Consider the following 18,893-nt stretch of genomic DNA (forward strand, 5'->3'; position numbering starts at 1 on the left):
AAGTCTGAAACTGCTTTAAATCCAAAGCAGTTCTGCTGGCAATTTTCTCTTGGCCTGGCTTTAGGACTGGGCTGTAGGTGGGGAAATAGGAAGGTTTCCTGTGTATTTGCCTGTCAAAACCAGCTGATAAATCCAGGTACAGCCAGCGATCCAACTCCCTGCCCTCTGCTGCTCATGCCTCTGGTTCCTGCATTGATGAGGCTTTTGCTCTTTCTTCTCAGTTTTTCAGTTGGAACAAATTCCTGGAGCACGTCAGGATTTCACTATGGGTTTTTAAAGAACAAAACAAAATAAAATTGCACATGACTTGGCTTCCTGCATCCACGATTTAAAAAAAAAAAAAAAAAAGGGGGGGGGGGGGGCAAAAACTAAAAGCCATCGACCTGGCTTATTTTCTCAATCTCATTACGTCCATTAGAGTTGTTTTCTTCTTAAATTCTTTAAATCTTCTTTTTTGTCTTGTCTTTGTTTGCTTTACGAGTTTCATCCCAAGTTCAAATGTAGCAGTACAGAAACAGTGCACTGGATCATCTTTCCCCCGCCAGTGCTATCTATCGCGACCGGGGAAAGCTCCCACCAGGGAGAGGGAGGGAGACAGCACGTTATTTCCGATGCTTCACTTCTTTTTCTGATGCTTTGGAGTCTCCGGCCGTGTGCCCGTTCCCTGTGCTGTTCATGAACATTTTATCCAGCCCCTTAAGGGACTCTACCAGGTAGTTCTGGAAGGCTGTAAGCGCTGCGCAGATGGCTGGGCCCCCAAAGCCATGGGTTATCAAGCTGAAATGAGTCAAACAGCTCTGGACACCAGGCTCTAAGATGAGTGAGGGGCGGCTGTTCCCCAGCGGCGAGCGATCCTGGGCTATCAAGTCTGCAAACTCTTTACAAATTTGCCTGAAAGGGAGAGGTTTGTGTTACTATAAATGCTGCTGGAAAGCTGCAGCGATGTAGGTGTGTTTGGGGTCGTTTTTCCTGCTCCCTGCCCGAGCAGCTCTGTCCCCTCTGGGAGTTTTTGGCTCCAGCCTGGGGAAAAGCCCTGGGTGCAGAGTCGGAGCTGGTGCGGCTGCTGCTGCTTCGAAGGGGCACGTGTGGCAGTGCCGAAATGCTCCCCGGGGTGAGGTTAACCTCTCCTGTATAGGAGCAAGCCCTTCCATCCATGCCAATTATTCATCTTGCCACACATCTTTCAGACCTGCGTGCAGCCTATGAGGCCATCTCTTCCCCAGAGAAGAGTAAGCTTTTGGAGCTAACGCTGCCCTTCCAGGCTGCGGGTACCTAACGCAGCGGTGGCTCGTTGCCATCTGTACTCACTTGGTAGCCAGCAGCATGTTTTTCCTGGTGTGGAGCTCCGTGGGGTCAGAGTGCTGTCGGCACAGGTACTCCGCCGCCGCCTTGGCTGGGAACTCCGTTTCACACACGTACCCAAAATCGCGAGCCAGGTGAACGGCTTCACCTACGAGCAAGGCAGATGAACAAGCTGTGTCAACGCCTGCGTGGAAGGGGAGCACTTTCTGTAGCAGCTTCAGCCATCTCACTGATGTGGCTTGGGCCACTTGGGCACTTCCCTTGCTGCATCTTTCTCTCCCTACTTCTTCCAAAATTTCCTGCTTGGCCTCCCCAAAATGAGCAGAGATTTAAACAGGGGCTGGAGGGTGAAAAAGTGACCTTAACCCTGTGACCACTAGACAAAATAGGGATGTGAGAAACGGGGCAGAAGGAAGGGGTTTACATCCTCCCGCAGTGAGCAGCGGCCCTCGGGCTGGACGCGCAGGCAGCGTATCCATCACCGCGTGGAAATGCCCACCCATTGATGGAATTGATCCATCTCCAGGCGTCCCCGTGGAAATAATCAGAGCTGATGGCAATTGATCATGTCCAACGCCCGAAATCCTGGTCGGGCAGGCAGAGCTAATTTGACTTGCCCCCCTGCTGCTCATACGTATTAGGCCATCCATCCTAATAGCATTAACCTAGATCCCATCACAGCCTTCCCAGCTCCCGGAGCTCAGTCTGTGAAGCCATGTTACGGTCAAAGTGTCTGAGCTTCCCATACAACGATAATACTTTCCACTTCATCTCCTCCTCCAAAGAAGGAGCAAATAAGGTAAACCTAGAGAATCAGAACTGCAGTTGGTTGTATGTTAAAAAGCAATCAGAAAGGAATAGCTGCAGAAAAACAGTTGTTGTGAGAATAAAAAAGGGCTGTGTGACCTCATGGTGGGAGCCAAGGCTGGAGCCAGGATTTATTTCCTCCATGAATGTGTGTGAGTGGCTACACAGCTGAATGCTTTAAAGGCAGTTTGGATGCTGGCTTAGAGAGGTTTCAGCAGAGGGGAGAAGGCAGTCCAGCTTCTGAAAGTGGTGTTAAATCTACACCAAGCCAGAGCCCAGGGTAGGAGAGCACTCGTGGGGCAGAAGGACACAGCAGGCAAAGGGGCCACAGGAGCCTGTATGAATGCACACCACTTTCTGAGAGCTTAAGGATGTTTCTGGAGTTGAACTATAGCCCTGCTGCTCCCTGGGGTCCGTGCTGGAGCTACTCTTATGGAGCAGGTGCCCAGGAGCGGCCAAGTGCTCGGTGTATGTGGCAAAGGCTCCCAAAGAAAGCTGTGTTTCTACCTGCAGCCCTTGTAGTGCTCCCTGGGTTCCCCGGTACCCATTCTCCCCATCTATATGAATGGCTGTGGGTCAGTGTAAGAAAAAGTATATCATTAGCACTCAGAAAAATACCCAGTGTTTTTTTTAAAGGAACAGATATTGGGAAGGCAGAGGGGAGAAAACAAATTAAACCAAGACAGCAAATGTCCAAGAAAGGGGATGCCTGGGGCATAGGGGCACAAGCCAGTTTCTGCGTGCTGAGTAATGACAATGCAATAGCACCTTCCTCTGGGTGAAACATCTCCCAGTACCATAACACTTATGTGCAGGAGGAAATTATATCCATCAAGCACACATGGCACCGCTCTTCTATTTACTATGAGCTGGTAAGCAGTAACTGAAACATCAGCAGCCACCTGAAATCAAAATGTACATTTCTTCCTTCCTTTCTTTCTTTCATTCTTTTCTTTCTTTTCTTTTAATGGAAATCAGCCTTTCATTCAGCACGAACCAACTGCCCTCAGTAACAACCTCCGCCTAATGAAGCGGGTCATTTAATTTGCTGGCAACAATGGAGATGATTTTCTATTCAGAAACTGCAGGCAGCTGCCTCCAACACGCTGGGTGCAAACACAATGGATTCCAAAGCTCGAAGGGAGTTGGAGCTGTCATTGCATTTGTTTGCGTCCCGTGTCCTTTTCTCCCAAGATGCGGTGGCAACATCATCATTTCCATAGTGCAAAAAGTAGGAGGGAAGCAAATAAACAAGCAGCTTTAAGCACAGGCACCTCACACGTCAGGGCAGGTCGCACGCTGCCTGCCAAGGCTGTGCTGCCTGCAGCACATTTTCCATAGCTTAGCCCTTAATGCCACACTCCGAGGACTGCCACTACAAACTTTACCTCCACCTGCAAGACCTCAGAGCTGTGCCACATCTCCTTGATGTCTCGCTTGTCCCCTGCTGTCCCAGGGGAGAAGGGCAGGACTCAGATACGGGGCATCGCCTTTGCACGGGAGACAGGACATGGACCTGAGCGTGGTGATGGAGCCTCAACAGAACGGTCGGCAGCACCTGAGTTGTGTCCTAAGCTTGCCCACAGTGCTACAGAACAGCTGCTAAATACTTGGCAGCTTTATTTGAGCTTTGTTGTATTTGGTTTCTGTGAACCTGACTAAGCGTTATTAGAATGAGTTCACAGAAATGAACGGTACACTTAGCTATAGCCAAAAGGAAGCTCGCAGCCCTGTTCAGGCTGTGGATGCCTTTTCCCCATGGGCTATGACTGGTCTACAGAAATGTCTGAGTTTCCGAAGACAGACGTGCTTGAATCAGCATGGAGGCTTACATGGGGATATTTCCAGTCTCAGTCGGTGGTGACCGCTGCATACTTGGTTTTAAGTGTTCTCATTTGTGGAAAGCTGCAAATGAAGGGTATTGAAGTTTCGGCCCTCCCATCCTCCGCAGGAGTGCAGAGCGACTCTTACCTTCCACGAGGGATGTCAGCAGGGTGACGTTGGCAGCTTTGCGCCTTCCTGCAGGTAGATTTAGTCCAATTTTCTCTAACCTTTCCCTTAAACACCGACCCCCGTTTTTTGATTTTGCTCTGAAAAGAGAAAACATGGAGAGGAAAAAAATTATAATTAATGTTAAAATAACTATAACTAATCCCAGTTTAAGCTTTTAGGTTTGAAAGGAAAGAAGAAAAAGCAACAAAAATGCTATTCCCCAATATACCACACACCAGAATTTCTCATCTCCATTAATCTGAGAGGTAAGAGCTGGTGCTGAAGACAATGCTTGCTTCAGCATTACCCCCTGCATTTCAGCATGCAGCACAGCCCTGTGTCCTTGGGCTGTCCCAGGGCTCTTAGGAGCAGCTTACCTGCGGAGGACTCCTCCGAGGAGAGAGGCGTTGAGACACTCAGGGGGTGAGAGCCGCCTCTGCACCTCCCCGACGGTCACCTTGTACTTGGAAGTGGAGCTGAGAAGAGAGAGGCGGCCAGGCACGGAGCAGAAGACCTCGTTGGGATTCGTCACCCCTCCGATCAGGCCATCTTTGTTCATTGACAGGGTGGAAATGGTGGTGCCGTTGGCCTTCGAGGGGATGGGCACTGGGAGACAAGGAAGGGAGAGAGAAGAGGAGACCATGGCTGAGAGACTCCAGAGCCAGGGATGCTGCTCGGTGACTCTCCCGGAGCTTTCCAGCCCCCAGCACCCGTGCACTGCCGTCTGCAGACATCAGCATGGCTGGCTGAGGTATCAGTTAGTTCCTTATTTTCCTCAATAAAAGAAGAGAGGTGGGGTGATGAAACTAAACTAAATAAAGAAAAAAAGAATGGAAGAGGCCTGGACTCTGCTCTCGCCTGCTTTCCCACGCCTCCCAGCTCTACTGTAATTAAACCCAAGGTTTTGGGCTGGTCTCCGGGAAGGCTAAGGACTGTCCGCAGCATTGCTGTCTGGACCTGTGACCAGCTTCCCCTCCCTGTCTGCTCTGGGCATTCTGTGGAGGTGGGGTGGCAGGGCGAAGCACCGGCTCATCGCGCTGGTCCGGGTGCCATTCCTCTCCCGGCTTTGGGACGGGACCGCAGCTGCAGCCCAGCTCTGCACAGGCGCACGGCTGCGTCCCGCCGGACAGGATCAGCAGGGCTGAGCCACCACCTTCATACCCTGCATAAAATCCAGGGGATGCTGGAGTGGCCGAGAGCTGCGTTTGCCAGTATGCGCCCACGGGAACCAGTGGAAAGAGTTTCTTTGACTTCAGCTTTGGGATTAGCCCCACAACAAGCTGCAGCCCTGAACTTTCATCATCCCTGGCTTAAAGAAAGCTTGAGGAGATCAAGCCCAATTAATCCAGCACAGACTTCCTTTCACTTAATGGGCAAAAGTCAGTTAACACAAGAGGTTAGGCAGGCAATGGTGACTGCAGCATTGCATCGGGCCCATGGCATCACAACCAGGGTGAAATGGGCACGGTTTTCCCATACGTCATTCCAGTAAGAAATGTTCTTAGACGCAATAAAGGTTTATAGATTAAAACTGTGGCTGAAACTTGTGCCAAATCTCTTTGGCTTTTATGTTCTGAAATTAATAACCAATTTAACCCTGGAAAAAAGCAGGTTTTGAAAGAATCCAAAGAGGACTGCAAATGCCATCGCTCCAGATCATTTCAGCCCTGGCATTCTTTGTGGTTCCTCAGTAATGACCACTCCACAAGGCACATTCAGATGGTTCCTGCAAGTAACGCAGCAACGAATACCAGGGCGAGATGCAGGTTTTATAAAGGAAATACACATGCCCAAAATGAAACAGAAAACCCGAAAATTAATTGGGGAGGGTACATAGACTGGACCTATTAGGGGGCGCTTACAATCAGCATATTGTAAATACAGCTCAACAACTTGTTAGCGTGGCAATAAAAAAGTAGCACATGTTACATAAAAATGGCTAATGTTTTAAGACTAAAAGATTAATGGAAAGGAGCTAAGGTACATTAAGTTTCCTCTCAGCATGAAACTTGTACAAAGTCAGGGGACTGAAGGGCAAGATGCACTGGTGCCAGGCTGGAGTCAGCAGCTGCGGTGTTGGTGTTTGCCACAACTGTAGCTGGTTGAGGGATGTTCAGGAAAGAATAAATACGGGAACATCACCATGAGACGTAGGAAACCAGAGCTATTTCCAGGAAGCAGCAACTTCAAAGCTTTCTTCCACAGTCCCAGAACAGGTTATATTTGTCTCTAGGGGACACCCTTAAAATAAAAAGTCAGAGCATGTTTTACAAATATCCATGCATTGCTGCCAAGGTGCGTGTCACTTCGGGGCCAGGTACCCAGCGGATGTGGGTTCTGCTGCAGCAAGGGCAACCCCCAAACCAGACACCCCTGGAGAGCAGGTGTTGCTTGTAGTATCATAGCCTTTGTCTGTCCTTGAAGAGCTCTGCGTAATTTATATACTCGCTTATTTGTGCATGCCTGAAATCATGCGGTGGCGTGCATTCAAGCCGCATGCGTGGCTGGGGACACACGAGGGACTGAACAGCCATGCAGGAGAGAGGGGAATCGTGCCTCACCACACAGCTCCATGAAACACGGCGTCTGGGGATGAGGCAAACCCAGCTGGCACCAGCATGAGTTAACACCGGAGCCTACGGAAAACTGGGCTGGAGATCAGTCCGATACAGCTCTGGCGTGTCTGCGAGTCGCCCCGCACACACCGGCATCGTGCGGGGAGGGACAGGGCAGGGCGGTGGGAAGGCACGGATGGATGCCGATGCACAGCACGGAGACACCACAACACTTTCGAAACACGTACTAGCGTTTTTAGGAATGATGCTACTGTCAGAAATAAATCCCCTTGAAAGCTGTAACCCAGAGCCTACCGCTGCGAAGGTTAATGCCCAGAGCAGTCAGGTCAGCCCTGCTGCGTGCCACAAGCAAACCATGCAGGCACCGGGCGCCCGTAACAAAACTTGAATATTGGCATCGCTCTTCTGCCTCGAGGCCTCAGCCGAGGCCAGAGCCCCATCACATTCGGCACGTGCAGGCGTGGGACGGGGCCGCCCGCGTCGCGGGGAGCTTGTACCCTCAGCAGTGGGGCACACAGAGTGCAAAGGGAGAAACAGAACGGGTGGCTGGCCCAGCATCACGCAGAGGTTAGCGGCAGCGCTGGAAGCTGAGCCGGTCTCTTGAGTCCTGTAACAGTGCTTCATCCATTAGACAACGTTGCCTCAATACAACAAGAATAAACATAGCCACATTCGCCATTAATCATTAATTATTGTTATTTGGCCTCACCTGCTGCTGTTTGCCTGGTCTGATCTGCAGCTTGTTTGCCCATAAACATGCTGCAGGAAGGAGACAAGCTACCATTAAAGCCTGACAGCTTTGTTTCCTTGGCTTTTGGGGAACCAAAATTGTCTCTTGTCATCTGAGTAAACCAAAAGTCCCCCTCGATCTTCAGTTGCTGCTTTCCTGTTCCCGCAAGCAGCAGGTGATCGGAGCACCTGAGCCAGCCTGCAGACAAGAAGGAAGCATGAGACCATTGCGGGTCGGCACGGCACGCAGCCGACAGCCCAACGCCCCGGCGCGCGAGCACGCCGACCCCCTGCGTCCGCTGCCGCCGCGGGCAGGAGCCGCGGGACCCTTCCAAACCAAGACGGGTGCATGCAGGCGCCCGGCCCCGCTGGGAAGCGCTACGTGCTGCTTCGCACAGCTTCGTGTCGAGGGTTCATCCGAGCTACGGGGCAGAGACGGGGTTTTCACAACGAGGTTTCTGGGCACTGGGTGCTGAACAGCCGCAATGCAAGTGGGAGGCATTCGGTGCCACCGTGCCCGAGCGGAGGAGCGGCCGGGCAAGGCACGGACCTGAGCCCCACACGGCGCTTTGCAGCTGGGAATAAAAACGTCACACCGGTGTCACCGCACTGGTCACCCCTTCTGAGGTTTCCTGGGTTTGGCCATAGCAGATACCTGTCCTTGGCACGGGGGCAAGACATTGCCTTTTGTTCAGTGAGCTGGCTCTCGCCCTGCTCATCCCCATGGCAGGGGCTTGGGCAAGCTCAGCTCCCACTCATGACCGTGAAGGATGGAGTTTTCAGCAGAAACACACCCCAGAGATGCTCGTTCATACAGTGATGGACCGACGCATTACACAGGTTGATGAGGAAAGGCTTAGATGCTGGTACCCCAACGGCTGGGTGCCCAGGTGCTTGGCCCCCTCCCTCCAAGCCCTGCCTGATGAGTGGGACAGGGCTCAGCTGGGTCACCCCACCCCAGGGAGCTATAAAGGGCAGGACACAAGCTGAATTTCTCTCTGTGAGGCTGTGTTTGGGTTGATTCAGCCAAAGAAAGGGGAGGAAGGGGGCATTAGACTTTTAGCAACTGCTCAGAAAACTGGGGAGTGTGAGGTCTTTTTTCCTCTTATGCCCATCTTTGCTCTCTGCTCTTACTCTTATTTCCTCGTTATTTCCTAACTGGCCCTGTGTGAGCTCTGCAAGCTGTGTGGTAGATGGGTGAATGGGGGGCGAGCTGGGGAGCCTGCAGCAGTGCTGGGGAAAGGCTGTTCCCAAAAGCTGGGAGCTGCAGCCAGCCCCACAGGTGCTGGTGGCCTCTGATCAGGACCCTCCTGGCAAAGACACAGCTGAGTCTGGGGGAGCAAGAGGCTGAACATCTGTGCTGTGCTTCTGGCAGACTTGTTCTCAAGCAAGAAATGCTGTGAGTGTGGGGGACTTTTGAGAAAATGAGCTGCCAAGTGGGTTAGTGTTGCCCAGGGAGCTGGGGCTGGTGGGAGAGGGACCAAAGCCCTGGGCATGGTCCCAGCAGGGTGAGTTACTGGAGAGAATGTAGGTGCGTCTACATGGGGGGAAAAAAAAATAAATCTTAGTCTGCTCCCTGAAACCCCTCCGTCATTGAGGCTCAGTTGCTTCACTTTGTCCCCCTAAAGTTTTTTTGCCCTTTCCTTTAGCTGCCAGGTGCTCCTGAGAGGTTTTTTTTTCCCTGCAGGAGGGTTGCTTAGTTCAGATTAATCCTGCTAATTCTAATTCAGTAAATCCAAAAGGTCTTGACTGGTTTGGCTGATACTCAGCTCCTCATGCAGAGGTAAGCTTGGCTGCGGATTTCACAAACTAAAGCCCCAGTGAAGCGTTTTGTCCTGGGGATGCTGCCACTGGGCTAGGGAGCAGTGGGACTGGATGCAGGTAAGCACTGCACTGCGGGGCTGTGCAGCACGAGTGTCAGAGGGATCTGATTTGAAAGGGAAAACTGATTTTGAAATAAGGTTATGCTGACAGACCTCAAAGAGCTTCACACATTGCTAATCCTCAGCCCAGTGCTGGTACAGGACTGGCCCCTTAAGTCATTAACTCGCTCCCAGTGCCTGTGTGAGCTGGATCATTACTGCAGCTGGGGAAAATCAAGGCACAGAACAAGTTAAATGATTTACCAAAGATCAGGCATCTGGGCATGATCTGAATGCATGCACTTCTGGTCTGTGGGAATGCTTTTATAAGCAAGCTGGGCTTTACAGCGCTTCCTAACACTTGGGCAACAGCTATAGAAAACTGATTAAGTATGGCCTCTGCTTTTATAACTCCAGACTTTTTTTAATGCAGTGAAACATTTGTCATTGCATCGTCTTGTCTCATGATGCTCCTGTATTTTGAAGTTAGCTGTTGAGAACAGCAGCATGTCAATAATAGGCATATGAAGTCTTCCTGAAGGTGGGGAGAGAAGCTGTCCTCATTTCTTCTGTATAATGTCCCAGGAAGCATTTCCACGAGGCTCAGCATCTCACTGCCTCCTTTAATGTTGCAGGGCAGGTACCACTTGCAATACATTATACGTTTTGTGAGTGCATTGAGCAGCAGTGCAGAGTGACACAAACTCCCATACGAGCCGCCTGTCCTGGTGCTACGCAGCAGGTACATGTGGCTTTGTCTTCACTTTGAACCCACGATGCTTGTGATCTCCCATCAGAGATGCCTTTTTTTTTGTGCCGAGTCAGATCTACTTTGTCTTTTAAACATACCTTGGGTGTAACTGTCAGATGGCGAAACTCGCACAACTCCATTTGCTGTGGCATGAAACCCCTGATTCTGAGAGAGCGAGCGATTTCCAAGCGGGTCCTGGTTTCCAAGAACACCAAAGCCTTCCTCCCTTGACTTCCCTGAGCTGGAGAGCACCCTGCCTGCGTGTCGTTGTCTCCCCATGTCCTGCACAGCCAGCAGCCCGGGGATAGCGGCGAGCCCGCAGGCTGGGATGGCTGTAGCCGGCTCCCTGCTCTGCTGGGGAATTGTTCTATGACACTGGGCAGGTCACCTCCCCAGTTTGGGCTTGACTGTCCCCATCAATAAAATGGAGATAACATCTACCTGGGAGGGATGCTGTGGTACCCAGTTAAAATTTGCCAAGTGATCCCTGGATGAAAGATTTCTCCAGGTGAGAAGTCCCCAGGGGGTAAATGTAGCCAGAAGGAGTTGGTCCAGTGTCTAAGGACAGGACATGGTGATGCTCCTTGGAGAGGCAGACAGGCGTGGAAAGGCAATCCCCATGAATGTGAGGTCCTGATACCTCCAGTGGCGCTGCAGGTGTGATGGGATGCCATGGCCTTGTTTCTGTGAGGGCTTTGCAGGAGATACCAGGCATCAGAATGAAAAAGGAGAAACACCACTGAACTGATGATTGCTCAGTTGTGAATCCAGTGGATGGAGTAAGGAGCCTTGTGCCTTCAAGGTGTCCCAACATAAAGCATCAATTTTTTGACACTTTTGTTCTGGTTTGCAGAGGTGGGTCCCTCAGCTTTTAAGTTCCAGATACAAAGAAGAAGGAGCAAAAGAAAGCCTTTGAAGAATGGGTTTTACCCAGGGAGCTAGAAAGCCTTGGAGAATTTCCTGCTTTTCCCCAATGAGTTTCAGCCTGGATGGATCTGCAGCCCTACGCCTCTGCTTCTCCATCATCCCTCTCCTGTTGCGTGGTCCAGGGTGACGATGCTGCATCCCCAAGCTCCTGCACTCCCTCTCCTTCCTCGCCTGTGTTCACAAACATTTGTGTCTGAAATTACCACTATGATTCCTGGAAACAGCCACTTTTACGTGCAAATGTTCAGTGCAAAAGGCACGTCTGCAGCCTGGGCTTACGCTCTGCGTGTGGGTGCTGCCGGGAGCAGCTGCCCGTGCTCAGGGGCTGACTGCACACCATCAACTTTTGGTTTGAAGGAAAAAGAGACTTTACCTACAAAAAGAAAAAGACAAAGTACTGACTCATTTCCATATGAGAAATGCGCTACCTGCTTGCAAAATGATTTGTAAGCAGGAAAATTTGTGGTACTTGGAAATTGAATTGCTTATCGTGGTGTTATTTGTTCAGTTCCATTTCCAGCTGGAGCTCAGGGTGCTGCGAGGGGAAAAACAAGTCCAGAGGGAACATGCAAATCGCTGCCTGTCTTACAAGTCTGTTTTCTTCTCTGCTTAGATACGTTACAGGTAAACCCTCCTCCTCAGCAGCACCGAATCCCTGGATATTGGAGCTTTTGTTGCAACATCTCTTTCAAAAGTGGGAGTGTGCTACAGCTTAGATTGCATTTTAAAGGGGTATCAGTTAATCCTTGTAGGAGACTACCTGGGACAAAGCAATCTCTCATCTACAAGTACAGTGCTGTCTCCAGCCATCCCAAAAGCATCTCAGCCCCCAGTCCCTCTCCAGGGCCATGCACCGGTCAGCTCGGCTGCGTCGGGCATCGCTGCAAATCCAGGGCAGCCCAAAAAAAGGCTGCAGGAGGCCCGAGTCATGCTGCCCTGCAAGTGGACAACTGCACTGTGCAAACCTATTTCGGCCGCTCGTCACTGCAGCTGCTGAAGTTTTGCTTCTGTGCTATCGCAGGTCCGGCGATGAGAGCCCCGAGCCCCCCCTGGGTTTTGTTCCCTGCAGTAGATGGGGTTTTCCTGCGTCTCTGTCCTGCTCTGGGCAGGCAGCTGTGGGAAGCTCCGGCTGATGGATGTTTGTGCGTAGCCCCTGATGAAAGGTGCTTCAGCAAGGGAAGGGATTACTGCTGTCTTTCAGGAAGAGCTTTCAGTGAACTAATCTAACCTTCGTTTGAATGTCTCTGATGTAAATTATAAGACAGAGATACATATATAAAGAAGTATCTGCATGTGGGCGTGAGCCAGGGGCAACTGCTCCTACCATCCCTTTAAAAGCTCTTTTTCACTGAGGAGGTGCTGCAGAGTTCAGCTGCTTCAATTTCCTGGTGTTTCAGCAGAGAGGTATTTATTGATGGGCCAGGGAAGGAGGTCAGTGCCATCAGCTATATTTCAAACCCACAGTCTGTAATTATCCTTTCTTCCCAGAGGGGTTTATACAGGTATTTTCTTTATCTTGAATGCACAACCTGAACCAAGTCCCCATGTCAAAGAGCCTCTCTAGGAAACGCCGTAATCGGCTCAAAGGCCTTTTCAAATGGAAGGATGGAAAGAATTTTGGTTTTTATCTCTGGGCTTTCCAGATTGCTGAGTCCCGATAGGGAAATGGATCTCGGACCCTCGAAGAAGAGAGGGAGCAGGGATACAACTCGGCAGCCTCAAACTGTTCCCATGAGAAAGCTAATCAGGAGAGGTCCCATGCCTATGCAAAGCTCCCATACTTAACATTTGGTTTCCCATGCAAATCAATACATTAGGTTACAAGCTAAATGTTAAGGTGCCATGTGATATTAATTGCATTTTTCTTTCTGTGCCTCTCTTTTACCCAGCAAAGTACCTGCCATGTGTCACTGCAGGTGTCTCCTGGGGAGCTTTGGGATGGATCGATGGGGCAGGAAGGTTCAGCCTCCCCGGGACCAGCAGATACAACATCTTGGTTAAGGACAGTACCCGCTTAGTACATTGTGTCTTGACGGGAATGGCCAATCAATGTAATAACAAAATTTACTCAGATCTCTGCAAAAGCACCCTGTGCTCCTTCAGGACTGGGAAGGGGATTAGTAAGCGGTTTGCAATTAATAATTTCAGCTAATGCGTTTCCCTCCTTTACCATTTAGGAATGACTCGGCCTTAAATGTCCTGCTTGTTTAGAATATTTTGTGAATTTTTTGGAAACTGCTCACAAACAATTTGTTGTGAGTTCCCACGCATTTCCCTGCTGTACTTCATTTAACGGATTGGGCCGTGCTGCCTGGGGAGCCTCTGATGTAGCAGCCTGAACAGTAACTTCAGGAACACCCTGCTGGAAAGCAGCAAATATTAATGATTAAAATGTCCCCCTAATGAGTGACATCCAAGTGCTCAAACCTTTGCAGGAAAGGAATTAAAAAGGATTTGGATTCTGCTTTTGAACATCCAAGTGTATTTGCAGCTATTTACTGCATGGGGTTTTGCTATTCATGGAATGAGCTGCTCAGATAGAGCAGTGCTCCCGTCCCCTCCCCTGATGCTGCCCTTCTCACTCGTACCTCTGCAACTTCATTTCAAAAGTCAATTTAGTGTGGTAATCCAGATTATTTCACTCCCCCTGATTCAAAATTATTTTTTTCTGAATCTGCAGCTAAGCCCCTTCATATTTACATTAGAAAAATAACAACTAATTACATTTCAGTTCAATTACTAATTGCTCTGGATGGACCTATGCAGCTCTGCCTCTGCTTGTATAGAATATGTGTGTTTCACAGCACAAAACACGCAGGTGTCGGCAAGGCAAGAAACTGAAATGGGAGGCTGGAGAGCCCAAGGATTTAAGCCAAAGGAACTGGAAATCTGCATTGCTCCGTGCTGACGCCAAGGAAAGTTTCTCATCCAATGTCATCCCCAGCCTGGTTCAGCTGTGCCGTGCGGCAGCGAGCGCTCCCAGACCCGCACACGCTCCACGGCTCTGCCCTGTAGTGTTAACCATCACAGGTTTATTCATTTAGCAGCACAAACTCCCATTACATTTTGGCAACCAGTCTACGGGATCTTTATGTGTTTAAACAGTATAATCCATTTTACAGTAACATGCTTGAGAGGTTTTCCCGGTATTCCCTATAGAAGCGCCTGAATTTGTGTGGCTTGGATCTACATAATCTAAAAAGGGAGAACAAAGATGCAGTGTCTTTTGCGAACGGCGGCGGATCCCATGTAAGCCACGGTAATGTTGCTATCAATTTGTTAAAATGTATTTAGATTATTGAAGGGCAAAAGACCCTTCAGCAAAGATTAGACATGAATAATAATGGAAAAATACTTCTCTTCATATGGAACTTGCTGCCAATCTGCAGAGCATGCGGGAGGGTTTCGATCTGAGCCTCAGACCGCAGCAATGTAAATCTGTCAGTTCACCTGCCGTTCTGGAGTTGCCGGCTCGCCTGGGGATCGCTCCGGGGATCGGCACCGCTTGCCCACTATCACAGCGAAACCACTTTTACTTTTCCTTGCTCAGAAGACACCCTGGGTTTCTAACACCCATGTATTGGCGGGACATCCAGCAAAGCAGATGTGTCACAGCCCGGCCAGCGCCGTGCCCCTGCCAGGGCACACACTGGGAAACGCCTCTGCAGCGGCACGGGACCTGCCCCGGTGCCAGGGAGAAGCCGCGGGGAAGGAGCAAGGTCCACATCTTCCTATGGGGAGAACATCTCCGACCAGCCACAGAAACAGCGTCAGGAGAAACCAGCCAGCTGTGCGGGATGGGGCACATCTGCACACAGGTGACTGCGGTGCAGCTCTTGCAGTGTCTACAAACCCTCTGATGATGTTTCTTCAGTGACTGCCCCCATCTCTGGCTAACCTGGATCTTGTGCTTGGAGCAACCCTGAATACCCTTGGTCAGATCCTCTGCTCCCACCTCCCCAGCCCCAGGACTGCGGCCCCGCTTTCCCTGGCGCATAGGACCATCTCGAGGCTCCCAGGGAGCCCTGGGGACACGCCGTCCCCACGCAGCCACCTTGCTGGGGACACCGCTTGCTCCCTGGGACCTGTCCAACCAGTCCGGAGGGAATAGGGCCTGACCCGATCCCTCACTCCCTGGCGCCTCGGCAGTTGGGTGACTGATGCCAGATAAATGCCTGAGATAGAGGGTGGGGAGACTCAGCCTGGCTGGAATCCCAAGCACGCACCGCAGAAGCTGTGATGGCTTTTTAGGCTGCAAAGGTGAACCTGCTTGCAGTCCCCCTCGTCCCACTTCAGAGCCCCTAGCTCCTGAGCTGCAGGCGTGCTGTGTTCTGGGACATCTAACTGCAATGGGTAGCTTAGGTTCAATTCTAGCAATTCCTTCTCACTCCTTTGTGCTTATCTGCTCTTTTCCACCAAGCCACAACACTTAAATTCTCTCCAAACCAAAGATGACACCTAGACATGGCAGAGCTGGGTCTGGGACAGGGCATGGAGATGAGAGCTGAGCATGCAGCAGCTCCAAGCATTATATCCACATTTGCTAATTAGTTCTTCCATTAAGAATTAAAATAAACAAACAAACAAATGGAAGGACAGCAAGAATGAGTAATTCCCTAGGATCACACAGGAAAGGGTGGGATAGCTTAGTGGTTAGGGTGCTAGTCTAGGACTTCAGAGAACCTCGTTTAGGCTCTTCAAATAATTAAGACAGATTGCAAACATTTTTTTTTCTGAAATCATGTATCTTGGAATATTACTAAACAGGGAGGAATGGTCTACGTTTACCTCTGCTCTACGGCAGATTTGGTGTGGTGCTGGGCACGTCCCTAGGCTGGAGGCACACAAACAGGTTCCCATGGGTCTTACCCGTGTCTGCGCTGCTGTGGGTGGGTGCCCCGTGGGACCCATAGGAGGTACGTGCCTATTGCGCGGCACTGTCTACAAAATTAAGATCTCAGTGCCACCTCCTTTGTGGGGACAAACACCATGGGGTGTGTGTCACCTGGCTGAGGCTGCTCCTGCTGGCCCCCCTGCCAACCCACTGGTGGACGAAGCAGCCCTTGTGGGAGCTGGGGCTGTGGCGCAGCAGCGACCTGCTGCCTGGGAGGGTGGGAGCACGTGCTGTGCTCTTCCCCAAAAGTGTTCATGCCTTTACACAGTTCTTCAAATTATGGAGGGAGCACGCAGGGTGGCTGGGGACAGCCAGCCCCTGGTGACGCTTTCGCCCACGAGCACGGACGGCTGCAGCCCTGCCTGCCCAACGAGCGGGGTCTGCGGCTGCTGAGCACCGGTCAAGCCACCAAGCTGCAAAAGCATCTCACAGCCCCAGAAATGGAGGAAGAGGTGCTCCGGAGCCAGGCCAGCATCTCCGCGGTGCCTCGCTCGGTGCTGTCCCATGGAGAAGCCTCACCTGGGGTCCATCTCCTGGAGGGGAAGGGCTGTTGGTTTGACTCACAAGCCACATGCCAAAAAGCAACCCAAGCTGGCTTTTCTGAACCTACCCTTTAAGAACTGCTTTTTACTTCTAACAAAGAAAAAAATTCATTTAAAAACATCTAATTAAACAGTAAGTCATGACAAGGTACATGAAACTTGGAGATAACACATGCCTGGGAGGCACCAGGGAGGTTGAGACAAAGCCCAGCGCCTTCACCGGTACCCGCATGTGTTATCTCACATGAACACACACCTGGTTTTATCCTGGTGCAATTATAGGACATTAAAAATATAATTTTAATGGAGGAATGGTGATCTGGATGCAGTTCAGAGTAAAAACTTTCTTTTAAGTTTCACTGTTTGATTAGTAGGTGTTCCTGCCGCGCACGCGTGTGTGCGTGAGGGAGAAGCGCCCGGATCGGGAGGTGTGACTGTGTTTTGATGAACGCTGTATCTCGTGGTGTGTGCGAGGGCTTGTCTAAACTTTAAAGCCTTTGTGAGCAGCGCTAAGGCAGCAAAGCCTCCAGTCAAGACCCGGCTTGTCCCAGGTGAGCCCCTTTTCCCACTCAGGCAAACTACCGCAGCAGATAAAGCTGCCGAAAGCCGGGAGGGCTCTGCCAGCCGAGCTCAGCACCCTGCAGCTGACTGGAGTCCAAGCACCTCCGCCCACGTCCGTGGACAGTCTTATAAAAGACGTGTCTTCGCAGCCCCGGGTGTTTTACAGGATGACCTCATTTATTACCTTGCCCGTCACAGGAAATGATGTTTATCTAATCTACCATTCTTTCAGGATTTTTTTTCCTGCCACATCTGGCTTCATGCGGCATTTCTTACAGCTCGATCCCTCTCTGCGCTGAAACAAAGGAGAAATGGCACCGCTGCCGCCACGCCAGCACCCCGGTCCCACCGGCAGTCCCGCACGCGAAGCCCACGGGGAAGATTCTGCTTCAAAACCTGGAGCTCGCGTGCGGTGGCGAGTGGATCTAAGGATCTCGGTCTTAATCTCCCTCCTCTGCTGCATTCTTTAGTAGTGACAGCTACTACTTGCAATATTTCTAAAAGTGGGCTCGGAGCACTCTGAGGCACAGCTTTCCATCCGTCTGTCCAGCATCCAGCCAAACAGGTCCACATTCCTGAGCAGAAACGCTAGCACTGCCACTCGAGAGCAGCTGAAAAGCCTCGGATGGAAATTTAAGCAAGTCACAAACACGCGGGAGAGCACAGCGGCCAAATCCTGCTGCCTCAATGCGAAGCCAGGGGAGTTCAGTCCCCACCAGCCATCCAGCACCCATGTGCCATGCACGCCTGAGTGCCAGCGTGAGCCCACGCTGGCTACACCCTGCTCCGTCTGTACTCCAGCTTGTAAAACGCTGCAGCCAAAACGCTTGCCCGCGAGCGGGGTGTGCAGGCCCCTGCGGTTCTCGCCGCTCCCGCTGCTCGCAGGGCCCCGTCTCACCCTGGCCCACCGCCGGCACGACCCTGGGCTGCTCCTGCACCCCAGCCTGCACCCCCAGGTTCTGGGTGCCAGGGAAAGAGATTTGTATTTTTCCTTTGTAATAAAAAGGCTCTATCAGAAGCTTTCCACTGATCCTGAAAGGATGTCAAAGCAGTAAAACCCCTCCTTATTTTACGACCAAGCTGCAGGATTTTTTGCTACCGAGTGCAACGGCATAATGCTTGATTTCATAAACAGAAAATCACGCTCTCCTTTGCCCAGCCGAGGGAAGAACCCGCAGCAGGAGCAACGGCTGCTCGCTGGGTCTCCAGCCGTTTGTCTGGGGGGTTCCACGTGCAGACGTGAGTAGCTGTCCCGGGCATCCAAACACCAGGGCAGCAGGTGAACAGGGCAGAAAATGCCTGTAGCTGCTGTAGCCTAAAGCAGCCAAAGCCCTTGACTAAACTTTTTCGGAATTAATTTTACTGTTCTCAAGCCAAATATCTTCCTGGTCTTATATAAATGCTTGGTAGGAAAAAGGAAAAAAACACAACCCGAACAAATAAAACAACAACAACCAAAAAAAAAGGCACAGAAACCCATTTCTGAAATACTTTTGAAAAAGAGGGAGAAGGAACAAACATGAATATAAAAGATATTCCTAAAATCTCTGCTGCCCAAACCAAGATTTTATCCATTAAATTCCCAAACTAAATATATCCCCTATCTATCACGCCAGTACGGGGGGAAGCTCATCCTCCATTCTCAGTGCTACTCACAAGTGAAATCCCAGCTCCACCTCCATCACACACACCATCCCTGCAGCCGAACCGGACCCCCCCTTCCGCTTCGGGTCCCCCCCCCCGGGACCCCCGCATCGCCCGGCGGCTGCTCCTCCTCCTCCAGCCTGAGGGCCGCCCCCGGGAATAACGAACCGGAGCCGGTCCCGAGAGCCACGGTGGAAATTGAGCTCTGATCGCCTGTTTTCAGCCCGAATTTGCCTCCCGGTGCTGTCCCCGCCGGTGGGACCCGGCTCCCCCCCCCCCCCCCCCTCCCGCGAACCCCCCACCCCC

The 18,893-nt window shown here is 51.2% G+C and overlaps 1 protein-coding gene across 1 annotated transcript in view; it reads right to left on the bottom strand.

The window, feature by feature from the left end:
• Positions 1 to 602: 602 nt before the first annotated feature.
• The window catches only part of TFAP2E (transcription factor AP-2 epsilon (activating enhancer binding protein 2 epsilon)), a gene marked incomplete at its 5' end in the record, with an annotated part of 22,909 nt that continues 4,618 nt past the window's right edge, over positions 603 to 18,893 (bottom strand). Inside the window, 4 exons of the mRNA XM_010576309.1 lie at positions 603 to 891; positions 1,309 to 1,450; positions 4,081 to 4,199; positions 4,479 to 4,707. Of these exons, the coding sequence (XP_010574611.1) occupies positions 603 to 891; positions 1,309 to 1,450; positions 4,081 to 4,199; positions 4,479 to 4,707 (779 nt within the window). The remainder of the gene's footprint in view (positions 892 to 1,308; positions 1,451 to 4,080; positions 4,200 to 4,478; positions 4,708 to 18,893) is intronic.

The sequence above is a fragment of the Haliaeetus leucocephalus genome, unplaced genomic scaffold (assembly GCF_000737465.1).
Source record: "Haliaeetus leucocephalus isolate CR32 unplaced genomic scaffold, Haliaeetus_leucocephalus-4.0 Scaffold517, whole genome shotgun sequence".
Classification (NCBI taxonomy): Eukaryota; Metazoa; Chordata; class Aves; order Accipitriformes; family Accipitridae; genus Haliaeetus; species Haliaeetus leucocephalus.